This window comes from Charadrius vociferus, unplaced genomic scaffold, assembly GCF_000708025.1.
Source record: "Charadrius vociferus isolate BGI_N301 unplaced genomic scaffold, ASM70802v2 scaffold433, whole genome shotgun sequence".
Taxonomy (NCBI): Eukaryota; Metazoa; Chordata; class Aves; order Charadriiformes; family Charadriidae; genus Charadrius; species Charadrius vociferus.
In genome coordinates, this window is record NW_009647846.1 from 3,753,868 (window position 1) to 3,776,519 (window position 22,652).

General features: G+C 37.0%; 1 protein-coding gene across 1 annotated transcript; it reads right to left on the bottom strand.

Annotated features, from left to right (window-relative positions):
- Window positions 1-329: 329 nt before the first annotated feature.
- NR2C2 (nuclear receptor subfamily 2, group C, member 2) lies at window positions 330-22,652 on the bottom strand. Its single transcript, XM_009882878.1, has 13 exons — window positions 22,548-22,652; window positions 18,883-19,083; window positions 17,583-17,685; window positions 16,369-16,548; window positions 14,072-14,219; window positions 11,675-11,768; window positions 11,132-11,265; window positions 9,316-9,493; window positions 8,202-8,323; window positions 7,551-7,690; window positions 4,681-4,818; window positions 3,028-3,133; window positions 330-803 (listed from the first exon to the last, which is right to left on the bottom strand). The coding sequence occupies exons 1-13, from the start codon at window positions 22,617-22,619 to the stop codon at window positions 629-631; spliced, it is 1,791 nt and encodes a 596-aa protein (XP_009881180.1). The 5' UTR covers window positions 22,620-22,652; the 3' UTR covers window positions 330-628.

Sequence of the window (22,652 nt, forward strand, 5' to 3'; positions counted from 1 at the left end):
AATGTGGATATCTGATTTAAGAATCCACAGTAATATTTAATGCATAAATAAGAGCAAGTGACTTGTCGTAGAATAAATGATTGTCTCCTGTAGCGTTCTACATTTTCACAGAAATCACTAGCATTTTGACTAAGGACATAGGCAATTTTTTTCATTTTCCATACTCATAAGCAGGATGTTGATGATGTTGCTTTGACAAGAAGTGCTTACAAAGTGCTAGTATTATACCCTGGCATTTATTAGATATTAATTCCAAGGATATTTTTAAATATATACATACTGTTCTTTTTATTTTTAAAGTAATTTTATTACTAATCTCTGATATTATAAAACTCTATTTTTAACCACTGATAATTTCTAAATACAAAGCATGTGAAAAGTACGTTCAGTAATCTATAGCCTTTTAAATGAAAGGCATTAAAAATACTCCTCATGGCAGAAAAGGTTCTGTAGCAGGTCTTTTAATAGCTGCTTAAATTTTGTCAATGCCAAACAGACAGGAAGAAATTTGACAGGAAACTGATAACAAGTTGGAAATATCTGTACATACCAAAATGCTATTCTTTTAACTTCGTAATTGTATGTTTTTACAAAAATTACTTCGATCTATCAAATTGTGTAGTTCCCACTATGCAGACGTGCCAGTTATTTGACCATTATATTCTGCTGTTTCCATTTTGAGAATGTAGGGGATTATGCTGTCAATGGGAACATTTCCAATGAGACCAGTGAAAAACAGTTCCTCAGTAATGCTAGAGCTCATCAGCCTAAGTGCTGGCAGGCGAACTAGAATCCGGGCTAGCCTGAAAAAGAAGTTCAGTGGATTATAAATACATATAATACCAGTTTAAAATACTTTGTGGCTAAAGAGCAGGATCTGCTTTTATTATTACCATAACTCATGAATGGGAGTAAAGAGGCAATTAAAGGTAATTGAGCTACCATAACAAAAATGGTTACTTTTCTATCCTGCAAGTGAAATGAAAAGCCACCATCCTTCTTTGCGGTCTTCCAATGAAAAGGACATATTAATGCCCTTTGTAGAGACAACGTCTATGTACAAACAGACAATTCTCCTGGTCTGCTTTTGAAATTCCCAGCTCTGGAAGCACTTCACAGTTCAGGACAATGCTAAGACTAATAATATTCACACTGACTAGAGAGAACATTTGCACAATTTTAAGAGTGAAATGCTTAATTAAAATTTGAACCATAAACAGCATAGTCCTCAGTTGCCTAGCAACTTAATGACAAATCAGACAGCAAGAATGGGACTGGATATGTATAAAAGGAAATAAGAGAATCTGCTTCTGATGAGAAAAGGAATTTGGAGGGATGTGCTGTTACTCACACATATTGCCAAATGCTGTGGGGTTTTTATGTACCAGGATGATAACAGACAACCAATATAATGAAGTGATCGTATTGAATTTCTGGACTTTCAGTGCATTTGAAATTTAGGACAGTGATGAAAGCATATCTGCTGTGTTTATACGGCAGACCTACACTACAAATGCCAAAACAAATAAATTTCCTGAACCAGAGCCATGTAATAGCAAACCTTAGGCAGCACTGAACACAGGCCTCTGGAAAATGATTGAATATCTATGGAGAAAATATATAAGGCCCACTCTGCTAATCTTGTAAACTTATGGGAAAAATTGCAAAAAGATTAAAGCTATGCTGCTGGTTTTGTGAAAATTATAATGCTTGTACTTCTACCTCAATTTGTGCCAGCATTCAGTTGCTCAGAAATCAGATTTGTATTCTGAACTTACCTATGGGTGAGCATAGATGGGGGCATACGGGGATATAGACAATACCAATTAAAATAGAGGACATTGTTTGGGAAATTTCTGTGATTTTCTTCCTTGAGCCACTATTAAGAGAAGTAAGTATATGGAAGAAATTATGTATTTCTTTTTATGGCAGATATCCAGCTGTCATGCATCAAACCAGAATAACTGAATTGTACACAGAAGAATGTGGGATTTGAGGATATTCTGAAAGTAGAGAATCCCATCTTCACTGCACCTAACAAGGAATCCTGATGCCCTTTCTGTTGTCCCACACAATGTTAATTCTCTAAGATCAGTGCAGAAAGCAGTTTCTGAGATGGGATAAGCGCTCTCTTTTACAGGCTTTTTGTTTGTTTGTTCATTTTTGTTGTTGTTCTTTTAAAGTTACACTACTCTCAGACCTTGCTTAAATGTCTGGGATTGCATGCTTCTTTACACGGGGATACCTTTCACAGTAAAAGAGAGTATGTTGTAGGATACATTCCTAGACAGAAGTTAGCATTTCCCTTGTAGTGCAGAGAATCATTGTGTTGATGAAATTTAAAATAGTTTTGATGGAGATTATTAGAAAATAGGATAATTATTTCTAGCAAGTTAGAAACAGCCACAGTTGAGAGGTGAAAAAACAGGTTAGATACTTTCAAAGAGAAGTCCTTGGAAATTTAAAAACAAAACAAAGGAGAAAACAAGTAGGATGTGGGAATTTCTTATAAACAGAAGCTTTGGCATTGGTTACTGTTTCCCACATGTAGTCCTTGTTCCAAGGTTTATAAACTGACAGTTTTCAAACTTTTCTGCATATGTAACTTGACAATCATTTAAAGGATGATAATCACCTTTTATTATCTCAAAGCCTCTTTGACAGCTAACTTGAAAAAGGAGGCAGTTTGAATTAAAGAAGTTTCAGGAAGTTGACTCTTGAGATTTCTAATAAAGTAAGTGTTTACATTTCTAAACATGGCAATGAGACTCAAAAAAAAAAAACCACCCAAAATTAAAAGAAAGTACTCAAGTTTAATTTATATGGAAGAAGCTAGACAGCTAGTCTTGCTTCTACCTATCTTTAAACAAACCTGCTTGCTTTTATGAACAAGGTTCTAGTTCTTTCTCATCAATAGTCAAAAAAGAACAGATATCAAAAAGGAAATTTTTACATCAATGATGGCATTTCATACTTTTGCCAGTTATGGCCCACAACATTACTTTGGGTACTATAGACAATAAATACCTATAAGTATCTTCTGGATAGGTTTTTTGTACATAGTCCTGCAATTCCATCTGTGCCTTCTCCTGGAATTTTTCTATTTGGGTTGAACTGGTCAGACCAGGGTGATCTAAAGAAACAAAACATTTCTGTATGTCGATTGTTTCCCTATACATTGTGAAATATATGTAGTTATAAGACTATCGCATTTAATTTCATTTAAATATTTCTCTTGTATTGTGATGTTTAACATGTTAGCTGTATAAAAGAAACCACTCAATCGAACATTTGCTTCCTGCCCTCAGAATTAGCTTGCACACTTTTCTCTCTATAGCTGTGTGTATCCACAAGAAAGTGGAAAAAGATTTAGCCTGTAAGTGTGTATCAGGCAGTGACCCTCCTAGTTTATGTTTCTAACCTTGTTTTTTTAAATGTGTTTGCCTCTGGCATTTCCACTAACTATGCTGACTGAGTAGTATCTAGGGTTGTTTTCTTGACAGATAAATTTCTTGATCTTCCAGAGTCTGTCTCGTGTTAATTCCAGCTGGCTCAGCTCCTCAAAGACAGTCACGTGATTAGAAAAAAACCAGAAAGTACCACATATCCAACTATGCCCAAATATCTTCAGTGTTGTGTTCCAACTGCTCTTCCCTTGAAACAGTACAGAGCTAGCTTAAGTTTGGAGTTTCTTGCTCCTCCAACTTGAATAAAAGCCCTAATAAACCTAACCCTAACAGTACAAAAAAATCAAAAGCAAATTTCAGGACACCAATATCTTCTAATTCAAGTAAGTTTTATTACAAAGATAAAAGTAATATCAATGCAAAAAAAAAAACCCAAACAACAAACCACCAACCAAACCCCCTAATAACAAGATACTCAATTTCTTTGTATTCTGTTAAATTCAAAGTGGTAAACACCTTTGAATAAAGTAAATCAACTGCATTTCTGAGCAAGAGTTTTCCTTTTGCTCAGCCTTTTAGCAGTTTAAAATTAACTCTTCTGCATCCTAGAAAGATTTCTCCACCTTTGCTGAAGAGACTGTCACTTCCCATTTCTTTAAGGTCCTTACCTTATCATTCCAGAAAATCGCAAATGTCTTCTTTGAGTAAATCCTCATCTCTCATAAACACTTGACCATACCTTAGTTGTCTGCTGTCATTTTTTTGGTAACAAATGGAAGACAGCCTGTTTAAATTTAGTTTTGGAAATATGTGGAAGTTCCATATAAAACACCCTGGTATTTCTGCTCATATTTCAGTGATCCCTCTTATGAGTGTATTAAAAATATTAAAATTGAAGCCGATTGCTTTATGTCACTGTGAGAATGTATTCCCTCTAATCCTTCCTGCCATTTACTTCACTAATATTGCTAGAACACATCCCAGATAACTTCTTACTCATAGATTCTCAGCTGAAGATAATTGAGAGTCTAGTCTTCTAAGGTGGGTGTACAGGAAATACCTCATAGGTTGGAACTGTAAATAACATGGATATGTTGCTCCAAAGTTATTTTTAAAACACATATTTTTTATGATAAATCATTATTGAACAATCATTTTATCTGCAGCTTAACAGATCAGTCTCATCTCAGGACATTAGTCCCATTAAAAAATGCTAAAACATTAACATACGAATGCTTGTTATTTAAAAAGATATGGTGACTAAATTCCTTACCAGGGCTAAAGAGGACTATAGCTTTAAGGTATGCATATTCATATCCATCAATATCAAGCTTGGCCATGCTGTTACAGAACTCCTGAAGTTTCCAGATGTGTTCCATGACTTGCTTTATTCTGTCTCCAGAAAGTTTATCTACAAAAAGATATTACTTACTATTTCATGTGAGCTCAAGTACATCTAATATATTAACCAATATCCTTTTAGAAAACAAGTGACATTTCAAAGTCTTTTGTGTCGTTTGCTATCTTAAAACCACTTAACATATAACATATAACACTTAACATATAAGGATGCCCTGAATGATTATGGAAGTCAGACACAAGGCTAGCAAACAGACTGTTAACTCTTTTCCATAATTTTGCCAGTACAGCATAATCTGCAACATCAATTTTATTCCAGTGATGTACTGTACTAAGCAGTGACTCTCAAATCACGGTGAATTATTCTACAAATGACTAGAGTGATTCTGGGAATGAACAGAAGCACAAAACAAATGCTATCATGCAATCCTAATTTTAAATTCAAACAGTATTGAGTTAGCTTTTCCAGAACTGAATGCAAGAGCAGTAATGACAGAACTACTTTTTCCTCTATCTGTACTTTTAGAAGTAAATTTTTCATTTACTGTGGTAAATAGTCTTTTTCCCTTCTGATGGGGTAAATTCACTCAAATACATGTACACAGATTCTTCCATCATTTGGAACACCACATTCCTTATGTTGATTTAAAAAAGAGAATAATTTTATATTATTTGTGGATAAGTTACAATCAAGTGGTATTAGCTGCTCAGCTAGGGAGCGAGAGATTTCTGTTTTGGTAAATATACCTTCTCTCTGACTGCTTATCTGCAGACTAGTGAAAGAATGAAAACCTTAGAGATTACATTAAGACAAATCTTTGAATATATAATTACTGTTACCAAACTTCAGAGATAAGTCAATTTACAAGGGATAAAACTTTTTCTTGAGAAACACACTAGAGTAATTTTATTCCAGTCGTGATCTCTAATGCTAATATTAGCATTATTAGCTAATAATGCTAATATTATAGGATTATAACTTAAATATTTTACCTTTGTCTGTACAGCTAATAGTGTATATGATTGCTTAGACTGGTGTGCCTTAAACTAAATCTTTGATGTAATTTATGATTATTTTAATTTTTTTCCGAAACCATAATAAAAAGATTTAACAGAAAAAGACATTTTTTGCACAATGTCTTGAAATAAGAATGAAAGCATAATATACATTTCTAAAATACAAGAATTGTGATACGAGTCTTTAGTTACTCAAAATGGATTAAGATAGACATGAGGTAGTGTTTTCATTTCTATATTAAGTGGGAAACGATGGTGCAGAAATACTCAGGAAAAATGAACTTGAATTCCAGTTTCCAAACAGGGTCATCACTAATATGCTTCCTAGCTGAAGTTCTGAAATTTCTTAATTTTGTTTTGAATTTTAAAGTTATAATATGCAATATAATACAATAACTTTGCAGAACAGATGAATAAAACAAACCATCACCAAATCATTTAAAACAAATCAACTGTTTTCTTGGCCAGTCTCAGGTAACACGGTATGACTGGAAGTACAGGTTGTAGAAAAAATTTTTTTTTTTTCTTTTTTTGAGACATGGGAACAGAAGTGGAGTCAGCTTAAGGTTGTAATTGCCTCACCACTTACCCCTCCACAAACTCATTGCCTGGGGTGTAGATGTAACAGACAGCTCTATTGATTCTGACAGAGATATAACTAAAAGCCTAACTCTCTGAAGAACATATAATGTGCATGTTTCCCTGTTGGTCCTTTAAACTCTTGCCTCTTTCTCTGTGCAGGAAAGGAGCATCAGTTTGTTGTATTTTGAGGGCTGGCCAGGCCCTCTTAACTTGCAAAAAAAAACCCCCAACCCACCAACACCACCCGCCCACCCCCAAAAAAGCCTATTTTCCAATTTTTGCTGTGTGCACAATAACAGCACCACAAAAATCATCAAACAAATTGCTACCAAATAGGACTTTGCAACTACTTTGAACTCAGATTTAAATTTAAGCTAGCTTTCCTGTAACATGTTGTGTTTGCAGTTTAAAGCTGCTAGTATTGTTTTTTTCCTCCTATTAAAAATGGAATATTATTCTCATGCTAATCAATCATATTGATTGGGACTACCCTGAAAGAAAAGAATGGAAATAAAAGCAACCATAACACTTACAATCCACTCTAGATATAGTCATCATTACCAACAGGTCAACACTGAATTAAAAAAAATATTACATCCATCTTCTTAAAAGTGTCAAGCAAATAGGTTGTTTAATGCTCCAGAGGGTACTTCAAAATACATTAATCATTACTGCATTATAGCAGTATCCAAACCCACTGTATTTGCAAGAATATTCGTCTTGTGATACTTGGCAAATGCTATAGTTTTACACTGCAAAGAGGAGAAAGAAAGTTCTGGAAGGAAAAAATTCTGATGTGGTTTGGAAGAAGATACCATTACTCTAAGAGGAAAAAAATAAATACAACTGGACAGGGGGAAAGCTCTGTGAGCACACCCAATTTCAGGATGTACTTGTCTTTATACTGCCAGTCAGATGTAGAAGACAATAGAATACGTCCTCCAGCCTCATCCCCATTTCTTCTATGCACACTTCTATCCCACAGAGATCTCTGTGAGTTCAGTGCAACAGAAGCTGTAGATCACCAGAGGAAAGGTAATTTTGCAAGAGAAGGCTTCTCCTTCCCCTAGATAATGAAGAACAGTTCTGCCACCGATTAGGAAACGCCTAGTGAGAAATGTTATACAAATGTCCCTAGTGTTGACAGGACTGAACACGGGTAAGAATCACACATGGAAAACATACCTTCCTGTATGCTGTTCTGGAGATGGTTGACAATAGCTGCCAGGATAGTAGAGAGGCTCATTACCTGTGCACACTGTGCCAGGCCTAAGGTAAACAGCTCATTCCAGCAGGCACGCACAAGACTGGTGTTACAGTCCTGCCTGCGAACAACAGAAAAGCAAACAACTGTAGGTGTTTTTCCTATCAGGCTGGTGTTACCCTATGTGTAATTATGTTAATTATAACAATTAATAATAAGGATTAATGTATTGCAAACCACTTTACAAAAAGGCATATATTAGCACATTACAAGTATTTAAAGAAGCAAAAAGAAGTGATAGGCCAACTACAGGAAACCATTTCAGGTTATCTGTAAAATGGTGCTCACCAGTTCTTTACCAAGATATATTTCTACAAATTAAATGCTTGCTTTTGATTCGGCTTTAGCTTCTGTAACGGCAGTAACATCAGATATTGTAGTTATCCCCTCCTCTGCCATCTTCTATTTTATTCTTCAAAAAGGAGAATATTGCATAGTCTTCACACAGTTTAAAGAATTCATTAAAAATTAAACAATGTCATCATTTCAAAATTCAAAATAGCTGAAAAGTGTTCAGATCGGTGCTTAAATTCATTAGAAAACAAACCATTCAACAGAGTGTGTGCATTTACCCAAGAGCTTGAAATGCAGGTATGGACCTAGCCCAGTGCATAGAGAGGAAAAGTAGCCGTGATGCTGATTCACAGATGTAGTGTACATTAAGGTACTCCGGCATTGGGCTGGGCATTGTCAGCTGCAAAAAATAAAAGTACAGTACAATACATACAGTTCAGACTTAAACCAATTTTTAATATCGATGAAATAACCAGCGAAAACATTGAAACTAGTCTTGTAGTCTGTCATAAGCAACTATATGACAAGAAACAGTCAAAGGAAAACTGTACTAAATAACTCATTACTACTGGCAAGGAATGCAAAACTGGAATAGGATACAACAAATTATGTGGGACAGGGCTCAAATGTTTCCTTTCAAAATGTTTTAATATTCGTTTAGTAATAATTAAATCTATAGGTTTCATTGGTCTGTGGAGTGTTGGCTAGCATCACAGTGCTATAAAAGATTTTAAAACTTTTTTAAAAGAAGCAATATAAAATCTAAAATGGTAAAGTCATGTAATGGGACTCTACAATCACAGAACACCATTAATGGGAATAAGCAGGTCATGATAAAAGTTTGACTACATTAAGTATTACTTATTTCAGTAACGATCTTTGTATAAAAGTGCAATTTGATTACAGCAAGATGAACACCCTTATTGCTTCTCACACACTGTTTATCAACACATGCTTGTATTCAGTTGAAGCTGAAGCATCTCTAAAATGCAAGACCTTTTTCAGTGGTTTAACTGTAAGCATCTATTGAAGGCACTGTAACCTGTCTTTATATGAAGGAGCCTTTTAGATGAAAGTTTTACACTATCTAGAATTATAAATGAAATAATCATGACATCATACTAGACAGATGATATGGAAAGTGATTATCAACAACACTGGAAAGTGAAATACATTTTAAAGCATCCTTCTGTCTATGAAGGTCTTATGAAATAACACCTATATTCTTTAGATACAGCATTCAAAAGTGAAAATTGAATTAGAAGCTTTGTAACAGCAGATGTTATCCTAGATTATATTGCCAAAATTAAATATAAGAAAAGATAGTAAACTAATTTTGGGTTATGTTTCAAGTGCTAGTTTGTTTAGTAAGACATTTAAAGAAGCACATACCTTAAATGTGACATGTGTATCTGTCAGTAGGGGTCCTTCCACTTCAATAATTGGTGTTGACTGATCTCTACTGATTACATGAATATTCCCTCCTCCTGTAGGATCCATCCCATCTGCCAAGTTATGAGCTGCTGCACCTTCTGTGGTATTAAGTGCTTTAGCCAAAGTATCAAATGCCCTGGAAAAAAGTAATAAACAGTGAAAGAGTGCTTCCTTACACCTTAAAAAAATTCAGAGTGGTGGTCAAATTAAGCGCTATAAAGCATTTCCACTTAGAGATAACATACAGGAACTGTTTATGCTAAGACATGAGGTCAGACTTTTCATTACAACCTGGCCTCTCTGTACTGTTTGGACATTAATAGACCGACCCATATATTGCTGGTGAAGGATCTCCCCTGTGAGGGGGGAACTTTTTACTACTGTAAATCCTGCTCTGATAGTTTTATGCTAGTATTTGTACTAGTAAAGGGGTCTCTTGTGCTTATCATTCACTATCCCCTCCTTCTCACCTTGGAACGTTTAACAGATTATGTGAGGATTACAGACCAGATGCACACTGGAGAACATCCTGCAGTCCCTGTCCTTGATGCCCCGTTTCTTGGAACAGCAGAGAATAGTGTGTTTCTCTTCTAGACAACATGCCTGAATTTCCTTTCCCATAAGATGAGATATGGCCAGACGTTCCTGATCTCACAGTATAGCCTTAGAAACCTTATGACAGTAACAGAGGAGAGACTGGTCCCTGGACTCCTTTAGGCTCAAGCTCTAGCTGGGCCATTGCCAAAATAAGGCAGTGTTAATTCCCTTCTTATGATAACAGAGCTTAGATTTAAAGAAGAATTTTGTGCTCCAATTTCATACCAGTGGACAGTAGTACAATACAGTGCTGTTTTGCCAGTATTTTCGTCAAGACGTTTGCGGGGGGGGGGGTGTTGAATTTTTTTTCTGCTTTAAAGAAAGAGTACAAAATTGACATAAGTCAAAGTTGCAGTGTCAAGTAGTTTTAAATGTCAGTTCACTCACTTCAGGAGTCTAAATAAAAGACTTAATAGCCTGAAGTTAAGCTCCTCTTAAAAATCTTCTCCTTGAGAAACAATGGACAGTTTTGAGGCCAAGTATTTTTCTTATTTCACTATACTGCCAATGTATGTTATCCTTCAACCCACCCACCACCCCCAGAAAATCCCCAAACAAAGACCCCACCCATAAAAATCTCAAGCTCTGCTGGGAATTTTAGAATTCCCATTTCTCTCACTAACAAACACAAAGACTTCAAACACTTTCTAAACGATAAGAAAAAGTTAATTAATCTTTGTTTAACTACATTTTCTTTACATTACCAGCAGGTATTATGGCATTTTTTACCCTGATTCTCTCTCCCATCCCAACTGGGGGGCAGTGAGTCAACACGTGTGTGGTGTTCAGCTGCCTCTTGGGTTAAACCACAACGCCCTGAAGAGCAGGGTTACGGGCATAAGCATTGCAGTTCTATATAACAACACTACCAAATAAAACAGTGCCAAAGTGTTGCTATTCTCAGTCTCTCAAGGTCACAAACTAGTAATTTATTATTTTACTGCGTATGAAGTCTGGTCTAACTTCAGAACACTACATTTATAACACAGGACACAGTTCTTCACAAGAGGAATCCAGCCAAACCTGTATTTCTGTAGAATTGTTACTGTGTTTAAAAGTAGGGGGCAAACTCTACTGTGTTTGGTGTCACCACGCCAAATTACTCCAATGCATCAGTGTAAAGCATACACCATTCAGAATACAAATTGCTAAATAAGATGCAAATATAAATGCATACCGTGTAATCTCACTTGCGGATTGCTCTTCTTGTTGAACTTCAGAAGTATCTCCATTATTTAGTGACTCGCTGAGATTAGCAAGAGATGTTACAACATTTGCTAGTGTTCCTAAAGCACCCTGGCTTGTTTCAGCCTAAAAAGGAAAACCATATTAGTAGATCAAAATAATAGGTGATGTATCAACATAAATTTTTCCCATTTTTAATCTTTGTGGGTTTTTTTCCCTTATACCTTTTCCTTCCTCCTGAACACCTACAGGAAGAATGGCTCACAATGATCTTTAAATCCTCTTGCAATCATCAACCCTAGCCCCAGCTGACACATCATGTGGGGACATACCTGTGGCTGACCTTTTGCAGAAATATGCCATGAAAAGAAATCATGTTTCTGTTGAACAGCTTACCACCTCCATTCGTAAAGATCTTCAGACCTACCCCAATGTTATCTTTTCAAGAGGAAGAATTACTTGTGTCTATGCACATAGCTAAAATAATCTGAACAAAGAAATACATATGTTCAGAACTTAACTGAAAGAGTAATACCTTGGAGTCAGCAGCTAGAAGGACTGTACCATCATCCCTGATCAAAGGCTGCTGAATGTTCACAAGCATTCCCGGATCAAGAAGACCTGCCGACCTGTTGAAAAGCATAAGGCACCTGACAGTCAATGGTATTTTATGTTAATCAGAAGAATGTGTAACAACCTATGTCAGAATAAAAGGGATTACTAATTTTTAAATTAACAATTTAATGAAGCTCAGAGTTTACTCATTCAACAAGTAGCTTGAAAGAGAAAGACTGGAACGTTTTCCTTTCCTTTGCAAAATCAATGACAACTTCCCAAATAGATATCCTCTCATTTGCTTTTTATGCTGGTTTATTGTGCCTTAAAGAAAGCTGTTGTCTTCTCCTGCTTTCAGAATTCACTTAATAGTGCTAGTTATGCATGAGACTTTGGAGGAGGGCATAACTGCGCATTCCAAGTTAGACAATGGACTGCACTGAAGAAAAAAGTTATGTCAAGACAATGTATTTTACATTCCAAAATACAGAATCACAGAATGGTTGGGGTTGGAAGGGACCTCTGGAGCTCACCCAGTCCAACCCCCCTGCCAAAGCAGGGTCACTTAGAGCAGGTTGCACAGGATTGTGCCCTGGAGGGTTTTGAACATCTCCAGAGAAGGAGACTCCCCCACCTCTCTGGGCAGCCTGTGCCAGTGCTCTGACACCCTCACAGGAAAGAAGTTTTTCCTCACGTTCAGATGGAATTTCCCATGTTCCAGCTTGTGCCCGTTGCCCCTTGTGCTGTCACTGGGCACCAGTGAAAAGAGTCTGGCCCCATCCTCTTGACACCCGCCCTTTAGATATTGATAAGCATTGATGAGATCCCCTCTCAGCCTTCTCTTCTCCAGGCTGAACAGCCCCAGGGCTCTCAGCCTTTCCTCATCACAGAGATGCTCCAGTCCCCTGATCATCTTTGTAGCCTCCACTGGACTCTCTCCTGTAGTTCCTTGTCTTTTTTGAACCGAGGAGCCCAGAACTGGACACAGTGCTCCAGATGTGGCCTCACCAGGGCAGAGCGGAGAGGCAGGATGATCTCCCTCGACCTGCTGGTCACGCTCTTTTTAATGCACCCCAGGATGCCATTGGTCTTCTTGGCCTCAAAGGCACGTTGCTGGCTCATGGGCAATTTGTTGTCCACCAGGACCCCCAGGTCCCTCTCTGCAGAGCTGCCATAAACAGTTATGTGATCAAGGTCTGCATAAAATCTCTACTGCCTTTACTTCTGCTACTTTTTGACCAAACGTTATTTCCTTTTGCTGTATCTAATTTAGGGAGACAGCGGGAAGTCTTTGCAGTCAGCAAGGATAAGTTTATTTGTTACTTATACAACACTCCCAGCCTGCCTAATCCAATACAAATGCACATACGACAGGTTCAGGCTGCAGGGAATTTATAGGTTAAGGGCTCTGAGACTAGCAACTAACATTGTGAAGTACCACAGTCAGCAAATGATCATGCGCTATGCGAATCTGAATCCTACACAAATAACAGAGTCACACTTAACGACTATAATATTGTTTATAGGACTGTAAGGGATCTGTAGCTCAAGGAAATCTCCAAGAAGAAAATGTGTCTGTGAGCAGTGCGTTTGAACTATCTGACTTGCAAACAAGAACGCTGAAAAACAATTCTCCAAGAAATCTGCAATCCAATCTTCCTAACTGCAGTGTAATTTTTCAACAAATAATATATATATAAAAATTAAATATAGATCTAAAAAACCTGAATCTTGAGATCCAATATCTTTAGGTAGTTATTATCCATTCATAAACTAACAGGACCTACAGTTTTAAAAGTGTGATATTTAATCTAAAGCTCTTTATTCTATTCAGAAAAAGACAAATCTTGTTTCCATTTATTATGATATGCATTTCCACACCCACTGCCTACGGAGACAACTAGGGGCACGGGAACTATTTTGGAGTATCTTCCATATAGCAAAAGCAAGTTGCCGTTGTTTTGCTGTTGTTGAAACCAGTCTCTCAGGATTTGAATCAGCAGCTGCTGCAGTCCCTTTTACTACTGTCTTTAGGAGAAGGAAGACTGAGTCTGTCATTTGCAGATTTGATTTCAGGGAAGTGCTAACCTGAATGCATCACAGCGTAAGCCTACATGCTTTTTGGTTGAGTATCACATATTTGCTCTGCCTGTGCTTTGACCTGGCTGGAGAAGAGACAGCTCTGAACTGAAAACCACCCCACTGTACTCAGACATAAAAAATTTCATGAGAAGCAGAAGAATCTAGGTTGGTCTTAGTAATGGAAACAGATGATTTGTGAATTGGAGCTCTTTTCTGCCCAGTTCTTTAGAGCAGAGTGTGCCTGCAAATATGGACAAATAACCTTAAACAAGACCCATTAAACTGAGATACTCACCGCGTCCCATCTTTATCTGCCACAAATGTTGGAGTTGCTATTAGAGGGCTTCGTAGGTCTTTTCTGATATAGATTTTTTCGGTAGAAGCTGCACAGTTTGTTGGTTTTTCACGCTGCACATCAAAGGGCTTTCTTTCACTTTGAACCGCTACATAAAGATAGAAACATGCAGATTTGAAAGGAAACAACTCAACTGAAAAATACAAAAAGAAAGTAAAATTCTCACAGTAGGATTTCAGTTTGCACCATTGTGATGGTGTGTCAGCTCAGTGAAAAACTGGAAATTTAATACAAAGACTGAAGAAACACAGGCTCCAATTTTACTATACCTGTGATTATGTACATTTTTAACTAAGGAAGTTGCAGATTTATCATTTACTTTAAGTTTTGCTGAACTGGAGTCAAAGCTTGCTATTTCACTAACATTTAATAAGATGGAACATCCTGCAAAGTGTGTTTTCAAATTTTTTTGGTGGGTTTTTTTGGTTTTGGTGTTTGTTTTTTTTCCAACAGGTAAAGCTACACCTAAATGTTAGATGCAGTCATACTCTGGATGATTCAAAATAACGCAAAACCAGAACGAACCACAGAAAAGTCAAGACAGGCAAGTTAAGTGAGAGCTGCAGGTTAATTCCCTGGGAGACGCATCTCTGCATGATACGCAATTCACTCACATCCATTCATTCCACCCACTTAGGGAACAGTGTTGCAAAACTAACCTTTTCAGAATTTAAAATATTTCTACTTGATAACTGGAAGAAAATAAGCTCAGTCTCCACTGTGCCAAATAAGTGTTGCAAATCTTTTAATAAAAATACAAAGACAGAGTAACTTTGTAATTTTAAAGGAAAAGAAAAGTGCATCTTTTTAATATTAAGGTATTATTATTAAACCAATTACAGAAAGTCATCTGGATTCTGAGTCACTAAACTTTGCAAGCTCCTCTATAGCTTGGCATAACATTCGACTGCATCGATTTTCCCCTGAAAATGAGGATAATAAAATGAATAAAAGACTATAAGGATAATACAAAGAATTTTTAAAAGTGTTGTAGTAATACTAATTCTCACAACACTTTGCAAATGCATAATAGAAATGGAGACAGTATTTCTGTGCTATTCATTGTACCAATTTCTCATACAGCAGTTATTGCTCTAGAAAATTAACATTAACAAGCAAACAAAAAAATTCAATCCTCCTCTATAGCGCTCTTGAATGTAACAGTAACATACATGGATATGTCTCTCTCTGTCCTCATAACCAGCAAGAGTTATTTAGTTCCTGATTTTATTTTTGCCAATATTGTTACTGTCAGCAAAATTTAGGGGCTTAAAAGTAGGTATATAGCCATTTTGTTAGCTTGGTGGATCCACAAACATTAATCAGAAACCTGACCCAAAGCCCAGTAAAGTCAGCGAGCATGTATCCTGATCATACTGGAATAAGAAACGTTTAGCTTCTGGAAATGCAGCAGTTTCTCTTGTGCAAATGTCTCCCCCTATACTCAGCACAGTGTGTGTGAAGCACAACAATCATCACTACAGGTTTGGAGTTACAAGTGCAAATACAAAGATTTCCCTATTTACAGCTTAGAACTCAGTGGCTGGAACTTATCCTGCCTAGACCGGAGTGGAAAAAGAAAAGTATTTGTTGTTTCACCTTAAATTCACCATAAATTTATTTCAAAACAACCAGCTAATAACCTTCATGAAGTGCTGGACTGAAGAAGCAGAGGTGCTATAAATTGGAAACAAAATACATTGACAGAAGTGTTTGAACGCTAGCACTGGAATTGTATGAAGCACTGCAAACAAACATGAAAGTATATGGTATAATATATGACAGTTTATACAATGCCTCATAATACAACGCTCACAAATGACCAAATTAATATAAAAATGTAAAAAGGGAAAAACAAAAAGGACATCAACTACTTTCTATCACTGGTTGAAAAAGCAGCAAAAATAAACCAGATGGAAAGCAGATTCTGAACATGGAACATTAGATTGATGATCACCCATGTTAAAATATTTTGTATTATAAACATACACTGTGTTTGTAACATGCATTCTAAGTGAGGCCCTAACTGAGCCTAAGTGACACGGTTCAAAACAAATCACTACTGCACCTCAGACATAAAATGGTGACAGATAAAGGTATGGTAGATGCTCTGGCTGCTGAAAGTTCTGTTTCCTTCAAGCAACACACACTGAAATGGAGAGAACGCACTAAAAAGTGGTAGTGCACGAATTTATTATTTGGTAGGCACAGTATCACATTGGGTACTTAACACTCACATTCCATTTTCATGCCCATCTCTAGACATTTCTTAAGCCTACAAAACTGGCAGCGATTCCGATGGTGTTTATTGATGATGCAGTCCTGGTTGCTACGACAACTGTAGGTCAAATTCTTTCTCACACTCCTTTTAAAGAAACCTTTGCATCCCTCGCAACTGACAGCACCATAGTGACGACCTAGGAAACACATGTATTGTTATCAGATGGAAAATACTTATATATTAGCATAGAAATATTTCTCTTAAGCAAGTAAAACATTGTAAAAGTCACCCTTTAAATTTATTTTGTGTTCTTATCATCATTTTGGACCATGAAAGCATTGTTAAAGTCTTACAGGATATTTTTTTTTACTTATTGTCAGGGCTTTTTGGTGGGAGAGTGGAGAGAAGAGAGGAAAGTTAAACCTGTTCCTGAATGAGATGCCTGTGAAGTGTTAGTTCCCACTCTAGACAAGTACAGATGCAATTTTATCTGCTGTTATAGATTATACAATACAGTAAAAGAACATACAGGCTAAGAGTTTAAGTAATTTCAGAATATAAGTAATTTTACAATAAAATTTGAAATGCCATCTTAATTTAAAATTCCTATACATATCAATTCTGGTATTTTCTTAATTACATAAACACTTAAAAAATAAAAAAAAAGAGGGACAAAGAGACAGTCTTCTATGCAGCATGAAAGCATAGTCCACTTCCTTGGCTAATGTAGAGATTTTACCTTGTAGGCTCCTTGCTACTGCATGGATGTGAAACACTGAGGATTCACTTGATTTCTACTTGCCTTTTTCTGTGAAAGACCAAAATCTACCGGGAAGTCTTGTTAGAGAGCACTAGGAAGTGTTTTCCTGGAGCAGGTAGAGTTTTCTAGGCAACATGTTTACTGCATGTTCCCCATAGCTGTGAGGAAACAGACTAAATGCTTCAAATAGTCTCTTTCAGTTACCAGGCGCGATTCAATCATTATTTCATCTTTCAGCAGATGCTAAATCATATGCTCCAGTTTAAGTACAAGCTAATATTCTTCCAAGCATAGTTTAACTACTCTGCATGTACAGATACGAAGTATAATGTTATCTTTTTCTATTTTAGACTCAATTGCTTTTCCCACCAGCATGGTTAAAATCAATTAAAATACATGAAACCTCCTCCCTTCACCCCAGTCATCCTTTCAATCAAGTTTCTTGAACAATGCTATCTATGCTTCCTTACCTGATGCTTTATCGCCACAGACTACACAATATTCTACTACCTGGGGCCGCTGAACATCAGCTTTTCCAAGCAAACGTTCCACAGAAGCAGAGTCTGTCACTATCTAAAACAAAATTCCAGAACAAAAAGAGGTAATTAGCCAGTATTTTCTTCTGATGTGAAAGTAAGGAGCTTTGCCTACAGAACAAGATTGGTATATCAACTGAGAAGAGGTGGCTGACTTTGACACGTGGAATGAAATTAAGCAGTATAAAATGCAAGTTAATGAGAGTTTTTACTGTCAATAGTGACACTGCTGAAACAGTCAAAGCAAAACAAATTCCAAATAAAGCTCCTAGCTTTGATCTGTACAAATAAGTTTCCTCACTTGTGCAGTTAACAGTATTCTTCCTTTCTTGCAATTACACGCAAGCAGCTGCAATATTTTAGCCAGAGATGGTTGTATTTCAGATGCTGTTCCCATCTATCCCTTCTCTAGCTATTAGGGGTATATGGTTCAGAGGGGATAGCCTGAAGCTGAGATCCATTATAGAAACAGTTTAGCTTCTGAAGGCCTTGGATTCCAAAACTTCAGTTCAGAATATTCACAGAATCACAGAAAAATTAAAAAAAAAAAAACAAACCACCCCTCTGTAACATCAGATAAGCCATTTAGCATAGTAAAATAAAAAGTATTATTAATACAATTTTTCAAATATTTACGTAAGAATGATACTTCTCCCTGTAAAATATTTTCTATTGTAACAGTAGCAATAGGTACCAGGCGCTTTTTTTTTTAAGACTGCTAGGAAGAAACCTCAAATTTCACTAGAGATAGATTATTGTTTATATAATTTGGTTTATAAAGATCCCATTGGTCTAGATTATGCTCAAGGTCCACAAACTACTATAACAGAGGACAGCTTCTGCTCCAAAGAGCTTTTACTGAAATGTCTTGATACTGCAGTGTGAACGTAAGTTTTCTCAGGTGAGTTGTACCTCTGTGTATCTGTGAATCTTGAACAGACCATCTGAAGTCCTGGCAATCCTCACAAGCACCATCTTAAGTATTCGCTTATGTCTTTGGAATTTTAATGAGAACACACAATAAGGGGTGATGAGTGCAATGGAATACATAAGGAACATGAAGACAGGAGGATTTATGACTGAATAACAAAGCCTACGATTAGTATGGTCTAATCCATGTCATTAGATCTTTAGAAAACTATTGCAATTTGTCTTAAAGCAATTATAGACTTTTGATAAAAATAAAAAATCTGAAAAACAAAAATCTATGGTCTACCTCAAGTACTAGATTTACCTGAATTCTGCCTGGCACAATGTTGTCCGTGGTGGTAAAGATCAGCTGTTTGGCATTAGATGTCTCAGGTGTTGCCAATATCACCTTTCCTGCACCAGCTCCATCTGGACTGGCTAAAATAAACTGTTGCTTTGGAGACGCAGCTGAGTCTACTGCTGTCACTATTTGGATTTTTTGACCTGTTTGCTGATCTGTCACAATCTGTAAAACACATCAAAGAATTTTATGAGCCACAGTAAACTTCACGTTTTAAAACCTTTCATTCTGTCTCAGAATTATATGATACTGTCTGTTAACTGTGCTTGTTATTTATTAAATAATAAATAAAATTGCTATTTGTACATTTATGACACTGGTGCAAAGTTATTGCAGCTACCTAAATAAGTGCAAAACCATAAAATCAAATATAGGTGTATATAATATATATGTATCTACATACCTGCTGCATAGATGAAAAATACTAGACAGGGCTGTGAGAAGTATGAGTCTGATACTGTTAATAATGAAGAGACATGGGGCGATCTTGTAATCACATTTGACTGTTCAAAAGGAGTGAGATATAGTGGAATAAGAACAAAATGTAATGTTAAGGACTGCAGCTGATGAATGGCAGGTGTATATGCAGGGTATTCTCTGCCTAGTGGGACAGCATCACAGAAATTTCATAGAATCATAGATCTTGAGTTGGAAGAGACCCATAAGGATCATTGATTCCAACTCCCTGCTCCTCACAGGACAACCTAACACTAAACCATATGACTCTGACAGGCTTGGTGCCGTGACCGCTTCCCTGGGGAGCCTGTTCCAGTGACTGACCACCCTCTCAATGAAGAACCTTTTCCTAATGTCCAATCTGAACTTCCTCTGACGCAGCTTCATTCCATTCCCTTGTGTCCTGTCACTGGTCATCAGAGAGAGGAGATCAGCACCTCCGCCTTGCTGCCCACCTTGAGGAAGGTACAGACTGCGATGAAGGCACCCCTCAACCTTCTCTTCTCCAACCTGAACAAACCAAGTGACCTCAGCCACTCTTCATAAGTCTTGCCCTTGAGACCCTTCACCACCTTGGTGGCCCTCCCCTGGACACACTCTAATAGTTTGATGTCCTTTTTATATTGGGGAGCCCAAAACTGCACCCAGTCCTCTAGGTGGGGCCATGCCAGTGCAGTGTCGATCCCCTCCCTTGACTGGCTGATAATGCTGTGCTTGATGCACCCCAGGACACGGTTGTCCCTCCTGGCTGCCAGGGCACACTGTTGACTCCTATTCAACTTGCCATCAACCCAGACCCCCAGATCTCTTTCCACGGGGCTGCTCTCCAGCCTCTTGTCCCCCAGTTTGTACATATAACCAGGATTGCCCTGTCCCAGGTGCAGAATCCAGCACTCTTGTTAAATTTCATACAGTTGGTGAATGCCCAGCTCTTGAGTCTATCCAATATACTAATTTAGTATCATCGGCAAACTTACTTAATGTACATTCAACTCCTACCTCCAGATCATTTACAAAAACATTAAACTAAAAATTATCCCAGATGACATAAAAAAGCACAGTGCTACATTCTTGAGATTTGTATTCCATTTTGAATACACCTGACTATGAAAGCTATTTTGATGTAATTCATTTATGTATTTGGTTTAGTGTCAGAGTTAAAACTACTACTGAAAACACAAAACAGTGTATTTATTTACCTAATTTTGATTACCTAGACCTTTTATCTAGTTGTCACGTCCTTTTTTTGTAATGTCTTACAGAAAGTAATAGTTTAACAGTAAGATTAGGCTAATACGCTTATGCTTAGTAAAACTAAGCTAGAATGCCTTAAAAAGGCATTAGAACTACCCAAGGCAGGAGCTGAATTACACAGCTGATGATTTTTCTAGATTACAGAAACTCTTCAGGAAAGATTCATCTCACATTTTGTGATTATACACCTAAAGAAACCCGCACAAAGGAAATGGTACTCAAAGCTGGGGACGAATCCAGCCTACTACTGAATTTTGGACAAGACAGAGCTTTTCAGGGACTCTTTAGATTCTTTTATTTACAGAATAGAATAAGCCATTTTAGGTCTCATATGCATAAACATTTCAGTGTGTAAGTGTACAGAGTCTACAAACATAAAGCTCCGAAGAAGCTCAAAGGTTAAAGGACAATCATTACCCCTCAGTCCCATTGTTGTAAAACTGTTGTTAAGCTCCCCAGAGTTTTCCCTGCTGAGATTTCTTCAGCCTCCATCATTTTCACATAGACCTTAACCAACAGGACACTTCACAGTGACATCTAATCTTGGATTATGACTGACACCACTATGACGTTGCTTGTACTTGTTTCGAGAAAACAGGAAAACTTTTCTCATCCTAGTATTCTGCTTCATCACGGAGTCATAGGTTTTTTTCAGAAATATCAGTGATATAAGGAGGTAGATTATTTTGCAGAATTGAACAATAGTTGCAATGTAAATACCTACCTTATGAATGCTGAATATTCATTATGCTTCAGTTATATATGTTGTGAGAACATCTACCTTGCAATGAGATATTGATACATATTGATATGGTTACCATGCAAAAGAGAGATTCTGTTACCAGACAACTGTATCAAAAATAGAAACCTTCCATCATAACAGAATCTTGAGAATGAGTATGTGAAACAATAAGGCAGCCTGATTCCACCTTTTGTTGATAACTTTAAGGAATAACATCTTAGATAAAATACATAGCTAAATGTTGTTGGTAACTAAAGAACATCTCTAAGGAAATATCATAGACACTTCTTTTTAATTTTTCATGGATCAGACAGAAGCACTGATGATAATAAATAAATAAGAAAAAAAATTAGGCTGGATGAGAAGTGAACTGTATTTAGGTTCATTAGAAAAACTAATGACGTACATCATTATACATGCTGCAGAAAAAATTGTATCATGCATAGAAAGTACAATGACAATGTCAAAACCATTTAAAAAGTGTTTTCAGGGCAGTTCATAGAGGCAGTACCCAGCCACCCTGATCAAGACACATCCCAAGATGAGTCCATCTTGTGATGGAGGCTGCATTTTCAGGACTGTTGCAAGATCCTCTTCTCCAGCACCACCTCTGGCAGAAGTGCATGTGGGAGTATGGTACTGGCACAGAACAAGGTCAAGGAGGGCAAAAGCTCAGTATTGCACTACCGCAATAATCTAGTCATTTACACTTAACAATTCTTCTATCATTTGTCACTGCATACATTCTGATCACTGTGTAGCATTCCCAAAGGCTAACTTTATCCTAAATAGGCTAGTCTCCCTCTGGCTCCTAAATATGGCAGAGAGAGAGAGCGAGCAATGCCCCTGGAGATGAAAGTAGGTGTTCTGTTGACAATGTCTCCCCATTTGCTATGGTTAGACCTCAGGAACTTTTGTATACATAGGCTAAGTTTAACCTCTGCAAATATTCCTCACCAACTACATCATCAGTACAATTATTATATACAGCCAACTAGTTATCCTCAAATCCACACTGAGGGAAAAAGAGATTTTTACTTTGCACTAAAAATTAACTGTTCTCATAAAATTTACGGAAGTCTTCCATAGACTTTAGCATGCTTTTGTATAAACCTAAGTGGGAGGAGGTGGAAAAAAGAATACGTAATGGTTAGTTACTTAATCAATGGATTTTTACCTGAATGCGTTGTGGAGAAGCTACAGAGGAGTCTGTAGAAATTATCTGGATACGTGGGGAAGGGCTGGTCATCACTGGAGATCCAGATAGTGAAGTCTGAACAGT

What these genes read in the sequence shown, in the direction of transcription:
- NR2C2 (XM_009882878.1), bottom strand. Translation starts at nt 22,619, where the DNA reads ATGACCAGCCCTTCCCCACGTATCCAGATAATTTCTACAGACTCCTCT. An exon ending in ATACACATGTCACATTTAAG is followed by an intron (nt 8,324 to 9,315) that starts GTATGTGCTTCT and finishes TATTTTTTGCAG; the next exon opens with CTGACAATGCCCAGCCCAAT. An exon ending in CCAGAACAGCATACAGGAAG is followed by an intron (nt 4,819 to 7,550) that starts GTATGTTTTCCA and finishes ATCTTTTTGTAG; the next exon opens with ATAAACTTTCTGGAGACAGA.